Raw genomic sequence first — 24,399 nt, 5'->3', positions numbered from 1 at the left:
TCGACAATAGTTTCATGGTTTTAATTCCAGATTCTTTCTGCCATGGTGGGATTTAAAGCCAGACCCCAGAGCGTTACCCTGGGTCTCTGGAACACTAGTCCAGTGACAATACCACTACGCTACTGTCTATCCTATGTGTGCAAATACAAATAATTGTTAAATATCATAAACAGATATCTAATACTATATTCTGCAAAACTTCAAAAGAAACAACCTTCCAGCTACAAAACACTTACCAACTATTACCCTTTGCTTTCTGATTCTGAATCAATTTTGGATCCAACTTGCCAGTTTGCCCTTCGATCCCATGAGCTTTTATTTCTGTTGGCAGTCTTCCGTGTGGGACCTTATCAAAAGCCTTGCTAAGATCCATACAGGCTACTTCAGATGCGGGATCATCTTTGTTACTACCTCAAAAAATTCTATCATGTCGGTCAGGCGAGACCTTCTCTTAATAAATCAGTACCATCTTCAAAAATTTGTGTCTTTTTAGATGAAGATTTATCTGTTCCTCAGTTTTATCCAGTAATTTTCCCACCACTAAGGCTAGGATGACTGGCTTGTAGTTAATCAGTCTGCCCCTTTCTTCCTTTTTAAACAATTATACAATGTTAATAGTCCTGCTCTTCTCTGGCACCATGCCTGTAGCCAGAGAGGTTTGGCAGTTATGGTCAGAGCCTCCATTGTTTCTCCATCCCCATTCATAGGTTACCCTTACAGCCTCTCAAAAGCCCTATGCTTTCTTCAGTTATCTTCTTGTGCTTTGAATATTTAAAAAATAATCTTTGTGTTTTCCTTTATTTTACCTGCCAATATTTTTCCTTGCTCTCTCTTTCCTATGTTTTGTGTAGTACTCAGCCCTCAGCATTAGTCATAAGCTTCCCTTTCCATGCGCCCAAATTAAAATAACCGGGAACGTGCCTAAAAACACAACTACTTGCTGAACTCTTAATGAGTTGGGAAGCAGCATGGATTTTGATAGAGTTGCTTGTAGGATAATAAGTAAAGATGAATGGTTTTTCTTACACTGGAATAACAAGTTCACATGAATCTCTGGGATCTCTTATTGATAATAAATGCGTGGATGATCTGAAATTTGTAACTGAGGAACAACTTTACCATTCTAAAAATGGCAAGTTATGGAATATGTAAAATTGTAAAAAGGACTATCATAACTGCAAGAGAATTTGGATGGACTAGTTAGATTGCAGATAGGAGGGTGACACACTTTGATGACGGGAAAATGTGAAGTAATACATTTTGAAAGTAATTTAAGGAAGGGAAGTACACATTTAAATAGCATGCTTTAAAATGAAGATTAGAAGCTGATACTTTTATTGTGCAATTACATGAGTTACAAATTTTGCAGAAAACTTGATGCTGTATCTAGATAGTTCAGTATAGATCATCCAAAGATGTGTGAGTTAGGTTGATTGGCCATGGTAAGTTGCCCCTTGGTATCAGGGGGATTAGCAGGGTAAATGTGGGGCTGTGGGGAGAGGGCCGGATGGGTTTGTTGTCAGTTCAGGATCAATGGACCGAATGGCCTTCTGCGCTGTAGGAATTCTATGAATCTAAAATAATAGTCAGAGGGTGATGTAATACTTGTAGTTGCCATAGATTTAACCCGTTTATGAGAAGAACAATAAATCAGCAGTGGAAAATATGCAATGTAGATTCATTTGAATTTTAGCAGAGATAGAGGACTACAGAAAAATGAAGAAATGTATGCCTTTGACAGAGTGGCTGAAAAAAAATTGGTATAACCTGTTGGGAATGTTCAAGATTATGAAGGACTCCAATATAGTAGTTTGTATAGTTCGAAGTAGTACTGAGGGGAAAAAATAATCAAAGGGTGATTGCTTTTTTTAAGGGAAAAGGAAGAAGTTACAAGAAAAAGGAAGTGGTTAATGTGGAATTATTTTAAAAGATGTGCTTATACTTATTGATTCATTGGTTTGCAAAGGAGAAATATGGTTACGTGAAAAAGTAACCTTAAAAATAAGAAAGCTTGAAGAGTGAGTAGGATTAGACTTGATTTATGAACAAGGGCCTAAAAAAAACCATCTCAATGTATCGGATACCATAGTGCAAGAATATGCAGGAATTTCAATGCTTTAGTTTTGTTGACGGATTCAGAAAATGACTCCTTGTGCTATTCCATGATTCATATCATGTGAGTCCTGTTAGATTTATTACTTTGTGACCGTTACCAACTCTATGTAATTTAATTTATCATGTAGCCTCTTGCTGATCTTGGAAGTTTAAATGACAGCATTTTCTCTGGTAAAATGGACATTTCTTGACAAACATTGGTTTGTCATTTGCTTTTAAAGTTTTATTTACATTTAGCAGTTATATTTTAATATTAATCAACTATCATTTGGGTACTTTATAGTCTTGGTTGGCAGACTTTTAAAGGTAGTTATATTGGATAGGGTACAGAGTAGAGCATGCTTCCTCAATTTCCAGATGTTTCTCTTCTGTTGTCTGGATTAGTGGAACTACTCTTATCTCCATTCAGATTTGTCCACTTGTGGCCAGAGAATCCCCTGCCTCGGCCTCCCCTCCCGCCTTTGCAAAGTTACTTCTGGAACCCCTCAAGGATCCATCCTTGGCTTCTTGCTACTTCTCATCTACCGACTGGACCTCAGCAGTAGCATCCAAAAACATTCAGATGTCAGATTCCAAATGTACTCTGGCAACGCCATCTCTCGATCCCTCAACTTCCTCTGATTTTTCATGATGCTTAAATGGTTCCACTAAGAAATGAGCAGAAATTTCATATTAAATTTTAGGAAGACCAAAAACCACTGTTTTTGAACCTGCCACAAAATCTATTCCTTAGCTACTAATTCCGACAATTGCAGCAAGAGACTGCAAATATTCTGTCTTCAGTTTGTGATGTTGAAAGGGGTACATGGCTCTGCCAGGAATGCATTGCGATTTTCCAATCACTTTGTTATTGGGTGCATGCTACAGCTGAGAGAGCATGTTCCCACTGCAACCTACAGTGATGGAGGGTTGAATTTTTTTACTTGGATGTCGGTGAATGCCTCCACTTCAGCGCTGATTGCAAGGTCCTGGCCAATATTTACATAATGTAACAAAATTCAGTCTCATTGGCCTACTGTGCTGACATCTGCAAATCGTAATTGCCCTTGTGTCTATTCAATATGCTTATTTGCCAATGATTTGCATGTCTTGACCTCCATGTGCCATGACTCTGAAGAAACAAGTCTGTTGATTTGTTCTTGCTATCTGGTTAATTGCTTTGAATAATTGCCCACACTTGTAATTAAATGTACCTTTTCTGTTCAATATTTTGTCTTTGCAGCCATTTACTGTGTCCCAGCTGAAATTGTGCGCAGGAATCATGGTCACAGCATCTCACAACCCGAAGCAAGATAATGGTTATAAGGTAATTATGCAATTCTTTACACCATGCTGATGTCTGTAATTTAATCTAAAATCATTGCAGTGTTAGTTGACCAACAAATTCAATTTTTTTTCTTTCACTTTAAATAGTCATGGAGTCATAGAGGTTTACAGCATGGTAACAGGCCCTTCGGCCCAACTTGTCCACGCTGCTCTTTTTTTTAAAAGCCAGAAGCTAATCCCGATTGCCTGCATTTGGCCCATTATCCCTCTATACCCATCTTAACCATGTAACTAAATACTGAGTATAAACAGTGATTAGTGTACAATTGCATGGGAAAATAGATTGCAAAAACACAGTGAATGGTAAAGCTGTTTGTGAAAATGGAGATAACACACAGCATTAAAATATAGTTGTGCATTTTTTTCTTCACATGGCTTCTTGGATTCTATGTACATAGGCAGCAGGATAAGCTTATCCTTTGTACTATGAGATCTGCTGACAGCGCTACACTACAAGCTGGCAATGTCGTATTCAGAGATGGAGTTTAAGCAATTCTGTTGAATAAGAGCAAGGAGTTCTTTGGCTAGCACCCTAACAAAAGCAGCTTTCCTGATCAATCATCACTTTTGTTTTCTGTGGAAAATTGCTGGATTCCAATTCATTCCTGCAGTTACGTGCAAAACGACTTCCAAAGTAACCCACGTACATGTGAAATGCTTTGGAATATACTGAAGATAAAAGATGACATGAATGTAATTTTTTTTTCCTTCAAGAGATTCTATACATGTAATAAAATTGGTCCTGGTTTCCTAAAATACTGCTTTGTACCTTCAAATTAAATATTAACAGTGTACAGCAAAGTCCTCCAGTATTCAGTTGTGTCAGTGCCTGAAAAGACTTGATAATTAATTCAGCTATGAGCGTTGTCATGCTAGTCATATCTACCATCCTAATTCCAAACTCTTACTGTTAGTGTAAATACTACATTTGTCTTGAGATTGAGTTTGAGATGCACCATTTGGTGCAAAAAGATTTGCAGAATATGTCAGTGTGTCTTAAGACACTTCACATACTGATGTGTTGTCATTATTGTAATGTTGAAAACCAGGCAGCCAACTTGCATTGTGATAACAACAAACATTCATTTTTAGCGATGTTGATAACGGAGTCAATATTGACCAGATCAGACTTCCCTTATCCCTCTTCAAAATAGTGGGGCAAGATTTGAGAGATGTGATGGGGTGGGAGCACAGGCGAGTGAGCCCTGAAATTCCCTCCATTGGCCAGTGTGCCTGTTCTCGGCTTGGTCAAGACTCCAGACCATTTTCCAGAAGGAAAAGGCAGGAATGGCTGGCTACCTGCAAGTAGCTGAAAGCTCTTTTGAGCCAGTTAAGTGAGCCATTAAGGCTCCTCTCCTGTGCTTACTGACAGTTTCCAGTTGGCAGGTGGTAGGGAGAGTTGGGGGCAGGGGCCAACACCGTGGATGGCCTCCTGCTGCTGATGATGGGAAATCAGCACAGCTGTGGAAGGGTTCCATATCCACAAATGCAGTCTGACTACTGTGACCATTTTTACCTTACAAAATTTTAGAAGTGCTGAGCGGGCACCTCCATCCCTGTCTCTTGAATGCAGTGGCAGGCTGCAAGCTCTGAAAAATGGCAGGCTCTTACATTGCTGTCATGCCTATTGGTGTTCTGGCATAAGTGCCCATCAATAATGGTGAGCCCAACCTCTGGCCATTTATTGGACAGTCTTACAAAACTCTTGATGGGTGACAATTCCTGACATTGTGCGGGGTCAGGACCTGCATTTGATCCCGACCCCAAATGGAGAGTCCAGTCCATGATCCTTTACAGATGAGAGCAGATGGGAAACGAATTGATTCCGGGTTAGAGCGACAGACAATAGACTAGTGTCTCGATTATGCTAGTGCTGTTTAATTCCCTATTTGTGAACTAAGGATATAACAAAAAATCCTTGTAATCTATGTATTTTCATAAATTAAATTCCAAACATGTAGTTTTATTGAAATCTTGTATAAAATCCCTCCTGGAATTAGAACCAGTTCCTCAGTTGGAAATTTAGGGTGCACTTATTTTCCAAATTCCATAAATACTCAAAAACGTGCAGCTGATTTTTCATTCAAAACCCCATGTCTTCCTTTCTCCTCATCTTTTGTCTCTTTTCTGTCTGAGTATTATTGTACAGTTTTTTCAATTTATTCAATTCCTCTTTTGTTTTTCTAAGCTACTTGGGAGCTGCATATAGCTGTATGCATCATATACAAGATGCGTAAGTCTTATATACAATGCCTGGAAGTCTATTATAAAAATACTGGACTAGTGGATCTTCCAGGCTGTTTAACTTGTTGCATTAACTGGCTGTGCTTTGAAATCTTTGTGTGTTTGTGTGTGTTCCCCTTTCAGTTGGAGTGGTGCAGTGTACAGATAACCCAGCAGATATGCTTTCGCCCTTAACCACGATATGGTAGTTTATTACAAGACTATTTATTTACATGCTAATTAACTGCCAAGTGTAAAGGAGATTCCATCTTCACTTGTATTCTTTAAGTGGGCTTTCAACATGGGGACAACTGCATTGCAGGCTAACAGCTAATTCAATAAATTAATTACTTGGAGTCGGTCAAGTGTGAATGGGAAAATGGGAATGATGTAGTTTGCCTCTTAATCTAGCATTTTATTTTCTCAAAAATAATTGTAGCATTTAAATCATCATGGTTTAACTTGAATTAAGTAGTATGGTATTATATTCCAAACTGAACTCTGGTTCAAAGGTACTACTGAAATAGTGCTGGTAATATACAGCTGAGAGCATTTTTCAGTGATTGATCAAGTGGCTTAATGCATCCTTTTTTCCACTTATTTATATTGTAGACCATGTACAGGTGTTTTTTTAGCCTACTTCTGTAACTGCTGTAACATCTATGGTTTGGTAATGTTTAGGTTTACTGGGATAATGGAGCTCAGATTATTCCACCTTATGATCAAGAAATTGCAAAGGCCATTGATGAAAATTTGGAGCCATGGTCAGAGTCTTGGAATGACAAGCTTGTTGACGGCAATTCGCTCATTAGAGATCCTTATGACAGTATGAAAAGTAAATATCTCAAATGTCTACAGAAGCATTGCTTTCACAGGTCAGTGACCGTATATACTTAGTATTTGACTTCTGTAGCAAACTGGCTAATGTCATCTTTTTCTGATTTCATTTGATCATATAGTTGGTCTTCTGTCACCAGAAGCAGACTCGAGCTGCTTAGTAGATCTTGGCTATGTCTGGAATCTTGTTACATACCTTTAGCAACATACTGTGGATGCTGGAAATCAGAAATATAATCCAAATTTCTGGAAATATTCAGCGGGGAGAATCTGTGGCGTGAAATAATGTTTCAGATATTAACTTTTCTTTCTCACTCCACATGCAGTGCTTGACTTGCTGAGTATTACCAACATATTCTGTTTATATTGCTCTGTACCTCATTTTGGCTAATATGTGATTAAGGACATGGCATCAATAAATAATTTGCTTTAATGCAAATTTGGCACTTAAACACACAGAATAACACAATTTATCATCCATCCTCTTCCCACATCCCACCAACACAATAATTCTGAATGATGATTGTCTTTCTTTATTGTATATTTAAACACTAATAAAATACATTTGTTTCAATAGCTGTTTTTCAGAAAATTCAGCTCTTGGGTTCAGCAATTTCAATGTAAAGATTTAATTTTGAGAGGGGTAAAATATCCAATTTCTGCAGTATGAATAGTCCACAACTATGTTTGAAGCTCAGTGCTTAATACACATACAATGTTTAATAATTGTTCAGTGAATTATGCACCAGGACAGTCAAACCATGGAGAGAAAACTATTTTCCTCTTCCACTTTCCCTCTGCCAACCACCTCCTCCTCCTCCTCCTCCTACTCCCCCACATCTCCTCCACTTAAATATTTGTGTTAGTGTGTGGATGTGTGTCAGGTTTGATATTACCAAGGAAAAGCACTTTGTCTTGTCTCCACTTTCTCCCCACTCTCCTCCTGCCCCAGTTACCTGGTTGATGGGACCACTTTCTGCTCTCTTAGCTTCATTACTGTTGAATGACTGGCAGTCCAACTTCCATTTCTGGTTCCCATGTTAGGTAAAATTAAAACTGTTCCATCTCATGTATTGTCCCTATCATTTTCACAAACCCTTCCTCAAGACCTTTTGCTCTTGCAAGCTGTCACCTTTTGTCCCCGTTGGGCTTCAATCACACTTATTTAATCTCCAGCAAAGGCTTATCTTCTTCCTTATTGTTACGACAGGATCTTTCCTTGGCCTTATTTTGCTCATCCATACCCTGCCTCTTAATTTTCTGACGATATGGGGTAGATTCTCCATGTATGCCAACATCATCTGCCTCTGTTTCTTCACTTGTTCGTTGATTCTGTGTGGCTTCCCAATATCCTTTCTTGGATGGGCCACAGTTTTATTTTTACGATCAAACATTATTAAACTGGTTCCTGCCAACTGCCACAAACTCAGTACTCTTGCACTGCTTCCACACCGGCTTCAATATATTTGTGACTGAAACACTCAAAAGTGTATTTCTCACATCTGCATTCAACTTTTCCAATGCATTACTGGCCAAACTCCTATTTTTCATGTCAGTAAACTTCAACTGATCCAGTATTCTGTTACCTGCACACAGTTCAGTTTTCCTGTCATCTCTGTCTTTGCTGATCTTTGTTGGCTTCCAGCCTCACAATGCCTCAGATTTTAAATGATCCCCCTTCTTCATGGACTTGTCCCTCCCTAATTCAGAAGTATGTGGCCCTAAAACCCACCCATAACCCCTAAACTCTTCCCTTCCCTTCAAACGTTTTGTATTCCCTTTCTCCTTGGCCATCATCATCACCTGTGTCTTCAACCATCTAATCTGCCAGTTCTGGAATTTCTTTATAAAATCTTGCTGCCTCACCACACCTAAGGCTCCCTGAAAAAAACCTTTTGCTCACCTGTCCAACTATCTCCTCCTTTATCTCAAATTTGTTATGACCCACTGAGGAGGAATGAACTGGTTCCCCTTCTATTCAGGCCCTTCAATTGGCTGCAACAAACATTTTAAAATTTATTTTCCTTGCAAGTGACTTTTCCAATCAGATGTATTTATTTCTTACTAAGGGACCAATCAAACCAGGTTTCTTTGAGTCAAATAACATGTTAGTCAGTTACTTAACTCGAAAAAATAATGAAGGTGCAGTGTTACACACACAGACACAAACAAATATTAAAACATGAAAAAGTTAGAGCCTAGTAAAAATGACAAGTATATGATTAAACCCTTGCCCTGTCTTTGAGACATAAATTGTTGAATAATGTAGCTATTTGAAGTTAGTTGGTTTCCTGTAGAATTCTAGTATTGACAACTCAGATTTGCACTTTGTTGAAGACATTATTTTAGCTTCACAGAGAGAGATCTTCCTGTTTTTTTCCAGAAATGTTTATAGATGATTGTCATGCTGCTTTTCTGATTTTGCTTGACAGAACCAGTTTTTAAAATCCTTGTCTGTATATTCTCAAAACAAACTTAATTAGCATGCCTTATGGCCATTGTTGCTGACTAGGTAAATCCTATTCTTTGATCTTTTTATTTCTGAAATGTTTGACCTATTTCACAAAATATTAAATGAAACAGGAGATGGTGGTTATTTTGTTCTCCACAGGCATTTTGAATGTGTGATGAATTTCTGGCTGATTTGCAGTTCTTCTGTTCTGATGGAACTGCAGTTGATCACTGTCTCACACTTGGTATTTTTAATATCTTCCTTTCAAGATAATCCCTGTTTGGAGTGGACCTTGGCACCCATTGTCATGGAATTCCATGTAACAGGTCTGCAGTGCAATTCAGATAAACTTAGCAGAGAAGTAGTCAGCTTTCCAGTATTAGCTGGCTCCCTTTCCAGTCAGCACCCTTGGTTGACTGCAACAAAATGTTTTAAATTTATTTACCTTGTAAATGACTTTTCCAATCTAAATGTATTTATTTGGTAGTAAGGAACCAATCAAATCAGGTTTTCCTGAGGCAAAAAAAAATTTATTTGTTACTAAGCGTCTCACACGCGCACACACGCACAGACAGGTGTCAGAAGTAAGGAAGTTTGAGTTCAAGAAAAGTTAGAAGATCCAGTTCAGCTATTTTTGATTCATGTTATTTGATTCATGTTTTTTGCAGGTTGTCTTCAAGCACTTCAGTGGTGAAATTGCAAGTACCCCTCTCTTAGTCCCAGTTTCATGTCATCGTGACACTCCAAATGTTTTTCTAAGGTTAAAGGTCCTATATCAATGCAAGTTGTTGTAACAAGTGTGAAAGGTTGTGATCTGAAATGTCCCATTTGTTGGGGAGTTTCGATATCTGTGTATCACTGATTTCGGAGCAGGTGACCTCTCAAAGCACACTAATTCTCGTATTTCCTATCAGTCATTCCTGAATAAATACTTACCGTGTTTTGTTGTTGGTATTAAAAGTTTTTGTAATTTATTTTACTTTCAATTGCTGCACCGGACAATTTTTTTTCCACTGACCAAACTTCAATTTCCTTTTATCTAGGGATATAAATAAGGAAACTAAACTTAAATTTGTACACACGTCCGTGCATGGAGTTGGACATGAGTTTGTGCAAGCAGCTCTGACATCATTCGGCTTCAGCCCTCCCCTTGCAGTTCTAGAGCAGAAAGATCCCGATCCGGAATTTCCAACTGTCAAATACCCAAATCCAGAAGAAGGCAAAGATGTGCTGGTAAAGACTATTTGTATATAAGCCTCTGTAGCCAAAGCTGCTGTTGTACTGGTTTGTGTGGAATATTGATGCTGTTGGTTCCTGTTCGGTGTCTTATAGCTGAAAAAAAACTCCTGAGTAAGATTTCTAGATTTACTAATTCTGGGCGTTGGGAGCCTCCCTGGTAACCAACTGAAACGCATTTAATAACCTTACTCCGGAATTATTGACAGCTGCATGTGTTAGAAACTGATGGCATTAATACTCCATCATGTCAAAATCGCGACTTTAGAGTTAGACTTTAACACAAACACACATAACACAAGATACTTAACCAATAGTTTGTCTTTATTTTACTCGCTAGCAAGGGATTTGGTTCCCAGCACAATGGGTCGAGACACCACTCCAATGGACAAAGAAAATTATCTTGGTTTATACAATTCTGCAGTTCACAGTCAGTTGGACATAATCCAATCAAAAAGTGTTACAAATGGCATATTTTACATATTGATCGAATAGAAAAAATACTGAACCACCCTGATCTGTGAGATCATGATACCTCGTGGGATACCCTAATATATCATCCGTAAGCCTGTCCTCTCATCTCTTCGTCAGACATCATGTCTCTATTTTTGATAGTACCCTCACAAAGCATTCTTTAATTGATAAAGGGGGCCTACAAAAGTCATTAGTATTTTGTGCCCTGTAAGTGAAGTCAACTGAATCTCTAAGGGATGTGATCAATTCATCTTGCCTTCAGGATATTTCCCACTTATAGCCAACATAATGAAATACATATATATTGTGCTTATCAATTCAGTGACTGAGCTTTTAATCACTGCCTACAATTAAAAGAGGTATCATCATGTTACCATTTAATTCTTTGTCAGTTCCCATTAAGTCCCCTACCATAACTCTTTTGTTAGCGAAGACATTAGAATCTTTCAGACTCTGTTTTGATTAGAAATAATGAAGGCAACTTCATTAAAACTCGCCCTTGTATCAGTTGTTTCTGATAAGGTGTCTGGTGAGGTAATTATGGCCTAGTGATTCCAACAGTTGGGTGCTTTAAAGGAATCAAAGGACGCTCTGTACCTGTGCATCTAGGTTTCTTTATTTAACTTCTAAAAATGTATAGAAGGTATATTTATATGAATGGACTAATTAAAGATATTACACATACCTTTAAAACTACAAAGTATTTAAAACACCTTATTCCAATTACTAACAAACTTGCTCCCCAGTAATAAAGTGAATTCTACATCTAAGTTGATTAAACAAAAACCCTAGTGGAGTCTGGCAATTTTATAGTAGCTCTTTTCTATCTTTCTACAATCATACTAGGTGTAAACTTGTTTTAATTACTTTTTGCTTTGGCTCTTTATCAATTGAAAACACAATTTGCAGAGATGCAATAACTATAATGCCTTAAGTCCACATATGGAAAGCTTTGCCAGAGGTCTGTAACATTGTTCTGATTATCCAGTCTTACAGTTGCTTGAAAAATAAGCTTCAGTGGTCACTCTTTTGAGGATTTGGACAAAAGATGTGCTAAATTGAATAAAACAGTTGATAACATTGTTAACAAGAAGACTGATTGTAAACACTGGGTTATTCCAAATCTCAGAAGTGAAACTGGAAACAATTGCCTTTGACAATATTTTGCAATTTGATATAATGTAAGGAAAGACTTGAAATCCAGGGAATGATATACCAGATGTTTTGTGATAAGTAAAGTAAATAATTATTAAACGATAAACAACAATTAAGTCAATTAGAAGTATATTTTACTAAAATGGTAATACAGAGTATCACTATTACCCAGTCCCAAAGACCTTTATTTCACTATCTTCAGAGCTAATTCTCCCCAAACTCCCACAACATCTTATAGAATTTTTACAAACGATAAAATAATCTAGTACCAGTTACCACACCAGGCAATGATATCTCTTTGAGTTGCTTTTAAGGTAGAACAAAACAACTGTTTATTTCAGGATAGGATTTCTTCACAGACATAGCTGACTGGAAGTTAAAACAGCTTTTTTTGCTGTTGGCTGAGATCTCAAATGGCTATCCTTTCGTAGTTTGATTTTGCCTTATCTGAACTAACCTCATTAGAAATCAAACTTATTCACCTTCATTTCACAAGTCTACCTTTCAGAATGTAAATGCAAAGTTCACACCTTGTCTCCTCATTTGAACCTCTAACACTTTATACAAATCCTTTATGTTCTATCCCCCATTGTTACCAGCTTGCCTTAGGTAAACATTTGTTTGGAATGTTGCTAGGCTCATCAATGTACCAAAAACCAGTTCTATTGATCTAACTAAACTGTATCTGCACTTAAGCAACCTGCATTTTCCAGTAGATTTTAAAAATATATAACCAGCAGAGAACATTCCAATTTGTTGGATTTTCCTGATTTTTCATGGCGTCACTATTTTTCCTGACAACATCCTCCTGTGATTATTGAATATTCAAATCTTATTTTTTGATTCTTACTTTCCAAAGTGCATCAAAACCAAAAATGGAATACAGTAAATACTCCTTCCAGCAGCATCCTTCCTATCTTCATAGGCATTGAATGTATAGATTCTGAAGTTTCAAGATTCAAGGTTTGAGTATTATTGCTGAAACAAGTGAAACTGAAGGTGTGAAAATGTTAAAAGACCAGAATCTGAATTACAATGTAAACATGTTTAATACTTTTGCATTTGCTTATGTTTACATTATCAGCTTTATTATAAAGTAGATGAGCTGTGATGATAAAAGGATACATTTTTTGTTTCTAGGGAGCACTTTTACCGAATTATGCAGTTGTTCTCTAACGTATAACCAACTGGTTTTGAATTCCTCAAAATTTTGACATCAAAATTGTGTCTCTTGTTCCTATCTTTGGTCCCTGTCTGAGGCACAGTTAAAAATGTAAAAAAACAGGAGCAGGAGTAAACCACACAGCTCCTTCATCCCAATCATGGCTGGCTTCCCACTTCATTTTCCCATTCAATCCCTTGATTCCCTTAAGAGTCCAAAAGTTTATTGATTAGATTCAAGTCTGTGATCAATCACAACATGCACAGGCCTCTCAGGTACAGAATTCCAGCAATTCATAACCCTCTTGAGTGAAAAAATTTCACCACATTTCAACCCTAGTTGGCTGATCCCATCTGAGAGAAGACATATAGTTCTAGATTTCAGTCAGGGGAAAAAGTCTCTCACTTTGCCAAGCCCTTAAGAATCCTTGAAGTACGTAAGTAAGATCATCTCTCGTTCTTCTGAACTCCGCTGAATGCAGAGAAAGGTCTCCCTATTGGACACAGGCTGCCCAAATAGGAGGATCTCCCTGAATCAGGCTGCAAGACGTGTTCACCAGGGTCTGCCGAGCAAATTGCCTACTTGCCACTGGTAGGATACTAGAAGTGGTGTGTTGAGGCCCTTAAGTGGCTTCACCTAGGAAGTTAGGAAGGTGATGAGATCCTTATCCCGTGGCCTCCTCCCCAATTACGTGGCCTCCTCCCCAGTCTCCCAGCCCAACTTCAGAGGAGCATTAAATTCCATTTCGATTCTTCCTAACAAGTGATTGCTATTTTCATGTCGGGCAGTTGGAGAAAGGCTGGAGTCAGGCCTGCTGCCTGAGGCGACCAGATTAAAAAGCACAACTCCAGTAGTGAGACATCGGCCTATTTCTGGAGTGGAGTGAGGCATGCTGACCTTTACCCCTCTTCCCACCCCCTCAACTCTCAATCTTTCTAAAAGTTCCTCCATGCTCTTGTCCTGAAGCATGTAGTTCTATAGCTCCTCCCCCCTCAGGCTCCTCTTGTCCATGACAGCAACCTTTTGCTGTTTTGACCCTTAGTCACGATATTATGAACCACAGCTTCCTTCCTGACCTCTGTGCTAACTGACATTGTAAATTGTTTCCTCTTGAGAACGGTACCCTTCGCTTTTCAAACTCTTGGCTTGACATAAGAACATAAGAAACAGGAGTAGGTCATTCAGACCTTTGAGCCTGCTCATCATTCATAGAAACATCGAATGTAGGAGGAGGTTATTTGGCCCTTTGAGCCTGTTCAGCTATTCATCACGATAATGGCTGATCGTCCACTCAAAAGCCTAATCCTGATTTCTGACCATAACCTTTGATCTCATTCACCTGAAGTGCTGTATCTAACTGCCTCTGGAATACATTCAGTGTTTTGTTATCAACTACTTCCTGTGATAATGAATTCCACAGGCTCACCACTCTTTTGGTGAAGAAATGTCTCCTTATCTCCGTCACAAATGATCTACCCTGAATCCTCAAACTGTGACCCCTGGTCCTGGACAGCCCACCATTAGGAACATCCTTCTTGCGTCTACCCTGTCTAGTCCTGTTAGATTTTTATAGGTGTCTATGAGATCCCACCTCTCTCTCCTTTGTCTGAACTCTGGCAAAAACAATCCTAATCTAGTCAATCTCTCCTCATACATCAGTCCCTCCATCCCTGAAATCAGCCTGCTAAACCTTCACTGCACTCTTTTGAGAGCAAGAACATCCTTCCTCAGAAAAGGAGACCGAAATTGCACAAACTACTCTAGGTGTGACCTCACAAAACCCTCTATAATTGCAACAACACATCCCAGCTCCTGTATGCGAAACCTCTCGCAATGAAGGCCAACATACCAATTGCCTTCTTTACTGCCTGCTGCACCTGCATGCTTACCTTCAGTGACTGATGCACAAGGACACCCAGGTCCCGCTGTACACTCCCCTCTCCCAATTTAAACCCATTCAGGTAGTAATCTGCTGCCTTGTTTTTGCTTCCAAAGTGAATAAACTCAAACTTATCCAAGTTATACTGCATCTGCCATTGATTTGCCCCCTCATCCAACCTGTCCAGATCATGCTGAAGAATCTTTGCATCCTCATCACACTTCACCATCCCACCTAACTTGGTATCATCTGCAAACTTTGAGATGTTACATTTTGTTCCCTCATCCAAGTCAATATATATTGTGAATAGTTGGGGTCCCAGCACTGATCTCAGTGGCACCCCACTAGTCAATGAGATCATGACTGATCTTCAACTTCAGCTCCATTTTCCTGCACTCTCCCCATATCCTTTGATGTATTATATATCTATAGAAAACTATCAACCTAGATCACAGACCGGGGTAGAGAATTCCAAAGATTCATCACTCTCTAAGGGAAGGAATTCCTCCTCATCTCAGACCTAAATAATCTGCCCCTTATACTGAGACTGTGGCCCCTGGAACATCCTTCCTTGTTGAACCCTGTAAAAATGTTGTATATTTGAATGGGATCACCTCATCTGAGCTCCAGACAATAAAGGCCCAGTCTATGTAATTGTTTCATATAAGACGATCCCTGCATCCCAAGAATTCATTTAGTGAACCTTCAGTGGTGCTCCTCCTTAAAATACTATCTCTTAAAACCTTGGTTCTTGCAAATTACCACCACAGCTTCAACCAAATTCCCTCACTTAGTCCTTCAACATGTTGTTACCTCTCACATCTACCCATTTTCCCCTCAACTCCATGTTTGAATCACTCCATGTTTCACCCTGAACTAATCAAAGTTTAAAAACTACATTCTCAGTGACTGTATCCATGTGCACCATTTCTCCCATGCCCTTCTACATCTCTCTACAGCCTTTAACATGGTCAGTATTTTTGTCTTCCTCCAACACCTTCACTCTATTTTGCAGCTGAGTGGGACAGTTCTGCGTGAGCAATCTGGCTTTTATTATTAGTTTATGTCCTCTAGTCCCAGACTCCAGAAGTAGGTTCTCCCTATCTAATCTCAACAGTTTCCATTAATACCTTGAAAAGTTCAATTAAATCACCCTTTTAATTTATGAATTCCCGGGGATACCATTTTACTTTGTGCAATAACTTCTCAAAGCTTAATTCCTGGAGTTCAGGAATCATTCTGGTAAATCTTCAATGTGCCCCTTCCTAAGCAAGTCCATCCTTCCTGCAGTGAAATGCCCAAAACTGTTCACAATATTCCAGGTGTAATACAGCCAGAGCTTTGTGTGACTGAAGTATGACTTCTATCCCTTGTATTCCAATCCGCAAGATATAAGAATCTGTATTCCATTAGTCTTTCTATTTTTTACATCAGTTCATGACATTTTAATGATTTGTGTGCTTGATCCCCAAATCTTCTTGGAGCTCCACTGTTTATCTTTGTGTAACAATAAGCTTGCTGTGAGACCTATTATCCAAATTACTTGAAGGAAGCAGGCCATTTGAGTTGTTCTTTTTACTTAAATTTGTCATATACTGTTCAATAAAACGTATCATTTTTTTCCAGAATTTATCTTTTGCTCTGGCCGACAAGGAAGGAGCCACAGTCATCTTAGCAAATGACCCAGATGCTGATCGGCTTGCTGTAGCTGAGAAGCAAAAGAGGTATGGTGTAAATACGTCCACTTTTCATTGCATTTTGTAAGATACAAGCATTTCTCTATGCATTAAAAGTTCCCCAAATTCTAAGGATTTCAAATAGAATTCCAGAGAGTTTCAGGACCTTTAGTATGAGGTGTCTGTGTTAAGACTTTGTTTTATGTCCTGTATCCTTTTCCAGTAATTTTGAGCTTGCATCACATTGTGTAGATAGCTATAAATCTTATTATTTGTCTTCCCACAAATTGAAAGTGCAGAAATGAAAGGGTAGGAAGCATACTGCTTGTCCTGATTTGTTTTTTTTTTCCCCACAGGACAAAGGTGTTCTAAATTGCTAGCCTTTAATGTAGCAAAATTATTTTATGCCTTATGAGACATGTCCAAACTGTTCTCGTTCATGAATTAGAACTCCTAGGTGGTCTGTAGAAGAGTTTTCTTCAGCCAATACATAATATTCAGGACCAATTTATTTGGTCGATTTCTTTCAAGTAAAAGGAACATTGTAAGATATGCTCATTGTCATTGAGGGCCCTGGAGTTGTCAGCCTTGTAAAAAGTCTGACAACACCAGGTTTTAGTCCAACCTATTTATTTGATAATATACTCACAAGCTTTAGTATATTATCAAATAAATAGGTTGGACTAAAACCTGGTGTTGTCAGACTTTTTACTGTGTTTACGCCAGTCCAACGCCGGCATACCCACATCATGACTACTATCGTTGTCAGCCTTCCCTGAGGATCTGGATTAAGTAATAAGGGATAAGCTTTGTATAACTTATTGAACTTAGATCTTTAGAATATTAAGGTTTCTTAATGTTACCATTAATATGTCTCAGCAGATAGAATTAGCTTCAGATGACACACTGGTTGAGAGATTTGGAATAAAGCCAATCCTCTGCGTCATAGAGATATACAGCACAGAAACAGGCCCTTCAGCCCAACTCATCCATGTCAACCAGGTTTCCTAAACTGAAGTAGTCCCGTTTGCTTGTGTTCTGAGGAAGAATCAGTAAGACAGCTGAACCATCCTACTCCAGGGCATGAGCAAAAGGCAGCTTTTGCACCAATGAAACATGGAGAAACAGATTTATTGTGAGGAATCTTTGAAAATCTCTGCAATCAAATTCTCTAATAACTAAAGTGACTCTCATTAGAAAATCAGTTGGGAGTTTTTCTGTGCTCTGTAGCTAAGCTGCATGGCTTAAACGCCAGCAATATTCCATGTGTATTCTAAGTCTCACTGCTTGCAAACCATAGATCAAACTCTAAATTTAACTGAGGGAAGTGTATTTCTATAGTCAAAGTTGATATTGCAGTGGCTTGTTTGAAAATGCTGAATAATAACTGATTTTTGTGTGTGTCAATCAACTGACCAAACATTTAATCTGCATCTATCTAATGAATGGAGCTATAACAACGTAAGTTGCTGCAAGTTTATAACTGACAAAGTAAATACAGAATCATTTAAAATGCTTTAGTCAGAAGTGTTGTAGATACCTATATGGATTTAAATCATTTTCTAGTTATTTGCCTGTCTTGTTTGAACTTCTTTATCACTCCAGCAGTTATTGCCATTAATTTACATGAATGGAAACAATAACTTATCCAAACATCAGGATTGAGTAGGCTGTTGAGTTTAACAATATCTAAATCTATGTATTTGCATTTCTTGCAATAAACTTCAACAGTCCCCTTAATGTAAACAAAATGTTGTAACACCAGTTTAGCTAAAGCTTCCATTTTTAGCAACTTGATCCTCTCGGAAAATGTAATCATTATTTATTAGAACTTCACATTCATTTGAGGGTGAAAAACTTGGGTCTGAAATTAGTTTCTAGATTATAGTTAAATACACCATGAAAATACTTTAAAAGGTAGAGAAGCAGGAGCAGTCACTTAAGGAGGTATTTCCTCATTTGCAACAAAGATATGTTTCATTTAGAAAGAAAAGCTCTTGAGAAGGATGAACCATTCGGGGTAAACCAAGGAGCTTAAGGATGATAGGAAATTGAGAGAAAAGATCTTCAATGCTATGAAGATTTGCAGTAGGCCTGAAGATTGGGGATATTTTAGAAACCAGCAAAAATAGAAATGTAATAAACAAGGAGAAATTAGAAAGTGACGGTAAAGTAGTAAAAGATATAAAACACATATTGAGAGCTGCTGCAACAATATGAAAAGGAAGAGCACATTTTTAGTAAATGTTGGTCCCTTGGAATAAGACTGGAGAATTAAAAATGGAAAAAAATGGTACATCCAGGAGAAGAAAATTAAAGGGTAAAAGGAAGGAGAAACTTATCACTAAAGTAAAAATACTAGGAAAATGAATATGACTGTAGGTTGAAAAGTTCGCTGGATCTGAAGATCCCACATCCCAGGGTCTTAAAAGTTAGTGGATCCATTGGTTCTCCAAAATTCCCTAGATTCTGGGCAATTCCTGGTGGATTTGAAAACTGCAAATGTAATGCTGCTTTAGAGAAAGAAAGGAGATGGAAAACGGGAAACTATAGGCTAGTTAGCCTCAGACCTGGAATTGGAAATTGCTGGAATCTATCATTAAGGAAATAAGAGCAGGACAGTTAGAAAATCATACTCCAATCAAACAGATATGACATGGTTTTATTTATTCTTTCAATGGATGCAGGTGTTGTTGGGAGGCCAGCGTTTGTTGCCCCTCTCTTCAAACCTTTGAGACGCTGATAATCAGCTGTCTCCGCAGTATTGTTAGGGAAGATTCCGGGTTTTAGACCCAGCAACAGTGAAGGAACGATTATATTGTTCCAAGGTGGGATGGTGCATGACTTGAAGGGGAATTTGCAGGTGGTGGTGTTCCCATGCAATTGTTGCCCTTGTCCATCTAGGTTATAAACATCATGGCTGGAATTCTCCAGCCATTCACACCAGTGGAGTTCACAGGTACCGCTGTAGTGAACGGAAATTTGACTCAACGCCAAATTCTCCATTTTCGCTTGCGGCAGTAGTGGAGAATTCTGGCTGGTGAGTTCGAAGGTGCTACCTAAACTGGCTTGATGAGTGCCTCTTGTATATGGTGTGTGTTGCTGCAACTGTGCACTGCCGGTATGAAAGGGAATGGCACGGTAGCACAGTGGTTAGCACTGTTGCTTCACAGCTCCAGGGACCTGGGTTCAATTCCCGGCTTGGGTCACTGTCTGTGTGGAGTTTGTACATTCTCCTTGTGTCTGCGTGAGTTTCCTCCCACAGTCCAAAGGTGTGCGGGTTAGGTTGATTGGCCATGCTAAAATTGCCCCTCAGTGTCCTGAGATGCATAGGTTAGATGAATTAGTGGGTAAAATATGTAGAGATATGGGGGTAGGGCCTGGGTGGGATTGTGGTTGGTGTGGACTCGATGGGCCAAATGGCCTGTTTCTGTGCTGTAGGGTTTCTATGATTTCTATGGAAGTCATGTTTGACAAATTTATCAGAGTTCTTTGAGGATGTAATGAACAGCGTGGTTAACAGAGAACCAGTAGGTGTGTATTTGGACTTCCTAAAGGCTTTCAATAAGGTACCACACAAAAAGTTGTTATGCAATATAAGAGTACATGGTATTGGGAGTAACATGTTGGCATAGAGGACTGGCAAATTATTGGGAAACTCAGAGTTGAGATAAATGGATCATTTTCAGGATGGCAAACTAACTAGTGGTTTGCCACATGGATCAGTGCTGGGGCTTCAGCTATCTATACTAATGACTAGATGGAAGGACAAAGTGCATTGCAGCCAAATTTGCTGCTAATACAAATGTAGATGGGAAAGCAAGTTGTGAGAAGGACGCAGAATCTCCAAAGGAATATACTTGGGTGAAGTGAGTGGACAAGAATTTGATAGAGTATAACATGAAAAAATGTGAGGCTGTCCACTTTGATAGAAAGAATAGAAAAGACAATTAATCACTCAAATGAAAAGAACTAAAGAATTTGATGGTACAAAAAGATCTGGATGTCCTTGTACATCAATTACAAAGTATAACTTGTAGATACAGGCAAGTAATTAAGAAGACAAATGGAATGTGAACCTTTATTGCAAGGGGAATGGAACATGAAAATAGGGAAGCCTTGCTAAAGCTCTGTAAAACTGTGTGGTTTTGGTCTCAGAATCTAAAAAGTGATTTATTTACTTTGGAGTCAGTTCAGAGAAGGTTCATTCAGTTGATTCCTGGGATGAAGAAGTTGTCTTCGGAAAGATTGTACAAAGTGAACCTCTATACTTTTTGAGTTTAGAAGAATGAGATGATCTTATTGAAACAAAATTTCTGAAGGGACTTTTTTGACAGGTCGATGCCAAGTGAGTGTTCCCCTTCATGAGGGTGTCAGCAAATAGGAGACACAGTTTTAAAATAAGTTCACTCCCGTTTAAGATGGAGATGAGGAGAATTGTTTTCCTCTTTTGCGGTCTTTAATCTTTGGAATTCTCTTCCACAGAGAGCAGTGAAAGCTGAACCCTTGAATATATTCAAGGGCGAATCAAACAGATTTTGGATCAACACAGGAATCAGGTTAGGGAGACAGGCAGGAAAGTGGATTTGACACCAGGATTAAATCAGCTATGAATTTATTGAATGGTGCAGCAAGCAGGAAGGGCCCAATGGTGTGCTCCTATTTCTTATCTTCCAATTTCATTTGACTTATGTTCATATTGTCGAATCTTGGCCTTGAAACGGAAAGATTGTCAGGAAGAAATTCTACTCCAATACATTAAGTGTTTATGCACCAATATCCCATGAGATAGTGTCAAGGCCTTAGATTGTTCTATTTAAATTTGACATGTTATCTGCATGGTCATTGAGCATCTTGATAGAATTGTGGAAACTGCTCCATTTATTGAATAGCTTAGAAATACAATTTATACACCTGCAAGTGCTTCAAATGAGAGTAATCAGTACTTTAATACTTGAGTCCATGAGACATGAGTAGCTTGTTTGTGATTGTAATGTGTAAATTGTGTTTATGTTTCTCCCAACATGTGTCCCCTGTGGGTTTTACCCAAAATGTGATCAAAACAGTTTCATATGAGATTGGCAATGCATGTACCCCTGTGTAATCTGCCTTTCTCAATCCTTTTAACTGTCCTTGTGCATGAGTCGCAAAAACCCAGCTTGCAGGTGCAGCAGGTGGTCAGGAAGGCGAATGGGATGCTGGCCTTCATAGCAAGGGGGATTGAATATAAAAGTAGGGAGGTCTTGCTGCAGCTGTATAGGGCATTGGTGAGGCCGCAGCTGGAATACTGTGTGCAGTTTTGGGCGCCGCACCTGCGCAAAGATATTTTGGCCTTGGAGGGAGTGCAGAGGAGGTTTACTAGGCTGATACCGGAGTTGAGGGGGTTGAGCTATGAGGAGAGGCTGAATAAACTGGGCTTGTACTCGTTAGAGTTTAGAAGAATGAGGGGAGATCTCATTGAGACGTATAAGATGATGAATGGGATGGATAGGATAGAGGTGGAGAGACTCTTCCCGCTCAAAAAAGACAGTAGGACTAGGGGGCACAGCTTCAAGATAAAGGGGGGGCGGTTTAGAACGGAGTTGAGGAGGAACTTCTTCACTCAAAGGGTGGTGAATCTCTGGAATTCTCTGCCCGTTGAAGTGGTGGAGGCTGCCTCGCTAAATATTTTTAAGACGCGGGTTGATGGGTTTTTGATAAGAGAGGGGATTAAGGGTTATGGGGAGAGGATGGGAAAGTGGAACTGAGCCGCGACAGATCAGCCATGATCTTATTGAATGGCGGGGCAGGCTCGAAGGGCTAGATGGCCTACTCCTGCTCCTATTTCTTATGTTCTTATGAAATATAGATATATTTGCATAAAATTAATAAATTTTAAGAGAGAAAGAAAAACTTCTCATAACTGCTTAAAATTAACTTTAATATAAGGGTTATTTTTGGAAGTACAAACATACTTCTTTTATAGGGACACTTTTCATGGATGGGAATTTTGTTTAGGTCATGTAATAATTAATTTCATTGTGTTTTTACTATTAAAATGTTCAGTTCTCAAAATGCTTTCTCTTTTTGCTCTTAGTGGAGAATGGAAAGTATTTTCAGGAAATGAATTAGGTGCCTTGTTGGGTTGGTGGATTTTTATTTGCTGGAAGAAGCAGAATCCAGAATCCAGTTGTCTGAAAAAGGCATATATGCTGGCCAGCACAGTCTCTTCAAAAATCCTGCGAGCAATTGCACTAAAGGAAGGATTCCATTTTGAGGTATACTTGTTGTTTTGACTTTGGCTATTAGTTGTGTATCCATTGGGGTGAGGCTGGGTAGGTTGCCTGACGCCTTCCCCAATCCCTGTAAAATTTCTATCTGGTCCGTTTACACAGCAAGAAAGCCACCCAATTAACAAGACTTGATCTTTAAAAATGTTACTCGTGGAAATTTGCAAATATTTGAGTTATTTATAGGTGCTGGCACAGTCTTTGTCCAGAGTTCAGTAATCTAAGGGCATGCTGCAATTTCCTATTGCTTCAAAATCCCTTTTAGCTTTCTGCATAGTCATTATGATCATTTTTATTGGACTTTTCCCACTCCAGATATTGGGCCAACTGTCGTACTTTCCAGATTATGTTTTGCCTCATTTTCAACCATCGGGAAAACACATGGTTATTTGCAAGAATTTTCCTGTTTTCTAACTCAGCATTGAGGTCAATTTTAAAACCTTGTTACTATTATAACCTGCCACAAAACTAAAAGAAAGACTGCAATGCCACAGTCAGGCACTCTGGCATTGATAGTATTGACAGAAATGTTTATGGCCTAGACAATTCCACACCACGTTGATATGATTAAAATGGAATGGTGAAAAATAATAATCCCTTCTTCTCCACTTCCTCGCACACCTCAAAATGAAAGAGAAAGATTAATTTTGATAACAAAAGAAACAGTTTATTTATCATTAACAGCTGTGTGATTCCAAGACTGGTAGATTCAGATTATGTTTTTCACTCTTGTAGGAAACCTTAACAGGCTTCAAATGGATGGGAAACAAAGCTAAGGAACTTCTAGACAAAGGCAATATGGTGCTTTTTGCCTTCGAAGAAGCAATTGGTGAGAGTTTTTGTTTGCAATTTACTCGTTAAAATGTTGAGGGTAGAATTTTTCCAGCTGTCATTGACAGATTTCATGCTGTGTAAGAGCAGAACTTTCAGTGAGAGGTTAAAAGTTGGAATTCTGCTTGCAAGAAATCAATTTGGAATTTTCGCCTCACTGCTTTCCTAGCAGGCTGATGACAGGTCAGGCTTCCCACTGACCCATGCTGGGAACACAGTTTATGTGCGTTATAATCTCATGAATGCTCATTAAAAACGATACTTATCAAAATCACGTTTCCCCTTCCAATTATGTGCCTCGCCAGCAGGCAAGTATACCAGTCGAAGTCACACATCATAGAAGTGATGTGCAGCTGTCCCACCTCACTTTCTTTGTTACTTTGAGGGAGCGCAGCATGCAAAGCCTACATGCAACCGTGCTGCTTAGTTTGTCAGCAATGCCAGTGTTATTGATACTAGTGAGGGTATATGGCGCTCAGTATGTGCTGCAAATCTCAAGCAAGCTGCACTCTGATGCAGAGACCAGCATTACTAGCTTTTCACTAATGAAACCTTGTAGCTGGGTAACCACAATGCAAATCCTGATACTTGACATCTCAATTCCACAGAGGTTGAAGAGGTTTGGACACATTCGTAAGATGTTCCACCTTGGCAAAGACACTCCTGCAATCTCTGATCTGATATGCTGATTAAGCTCAATTGGCACTTTAGCAATGATTGAATGTCTTTTGGCTTGTAATCCATGGCAGTTGGAGAGAGCACAT

The 24,399-nt window shown here is 38.9% G+C and overlaps 1 protein-coding gene across 1 annotated transcript in view; it reads left to right on the top strand.

Annotated features, from left to right (window-relative positions):
* pgm2 (phosphoglucomutase 2) overlaps positions 1-24,399 on the top strand; it is a 59,177-nt gene that overhangs the window by 16,543 nt on the left and 18,235 nt on the right. Inside the window, exons 5-10 of the mRNA XM_080188975.1 lie at positions 3,338-3,421; positions 6,346-6,539; positions 9,997-10,186; positions 16,486-16,583; positions 22,612-22,792; positions 23,540-23,633. Coding sequence (XP_080045101.1) covers positions 3,338-3,421; positions 6,346-6,539; positions 9,997-10,186; positions 16,486-16,583; positions 22,612-22,792; positions 23,540-23,633 — 841 coding nt within the window. The remainder of the gene's footprint in view (positions 1-3,337; positions 3,422-6,345; positions 6,540-9,996; positions 10,187-16,485; positions 16,584-22,611; positions 22,793-23,539; positions 23,634-24,399) is intronic.

Source organism: Carcharhinus amblyrhynchos, chromosome 1 (assembly GCF_965287045.1).
Source record: "Carcharhinus amblyrhynchos chromosome 1, sCarAmb.v2.hapA, whole genome shotgun sequence".
Classification (NCBI taxonomy): Eukaryota; Metazoa; Chordata; class Chondrichthyes; order Carcharhiniformes; family Carcharhinidae; genus Carcharhinus; species Carcharhinus amblyrhynchos.
The sequence above is the reverse complement of the archived record's forward strand: the minus strand, read 5'-3'. Positions and strand labels throughout refer to the sequence as shown.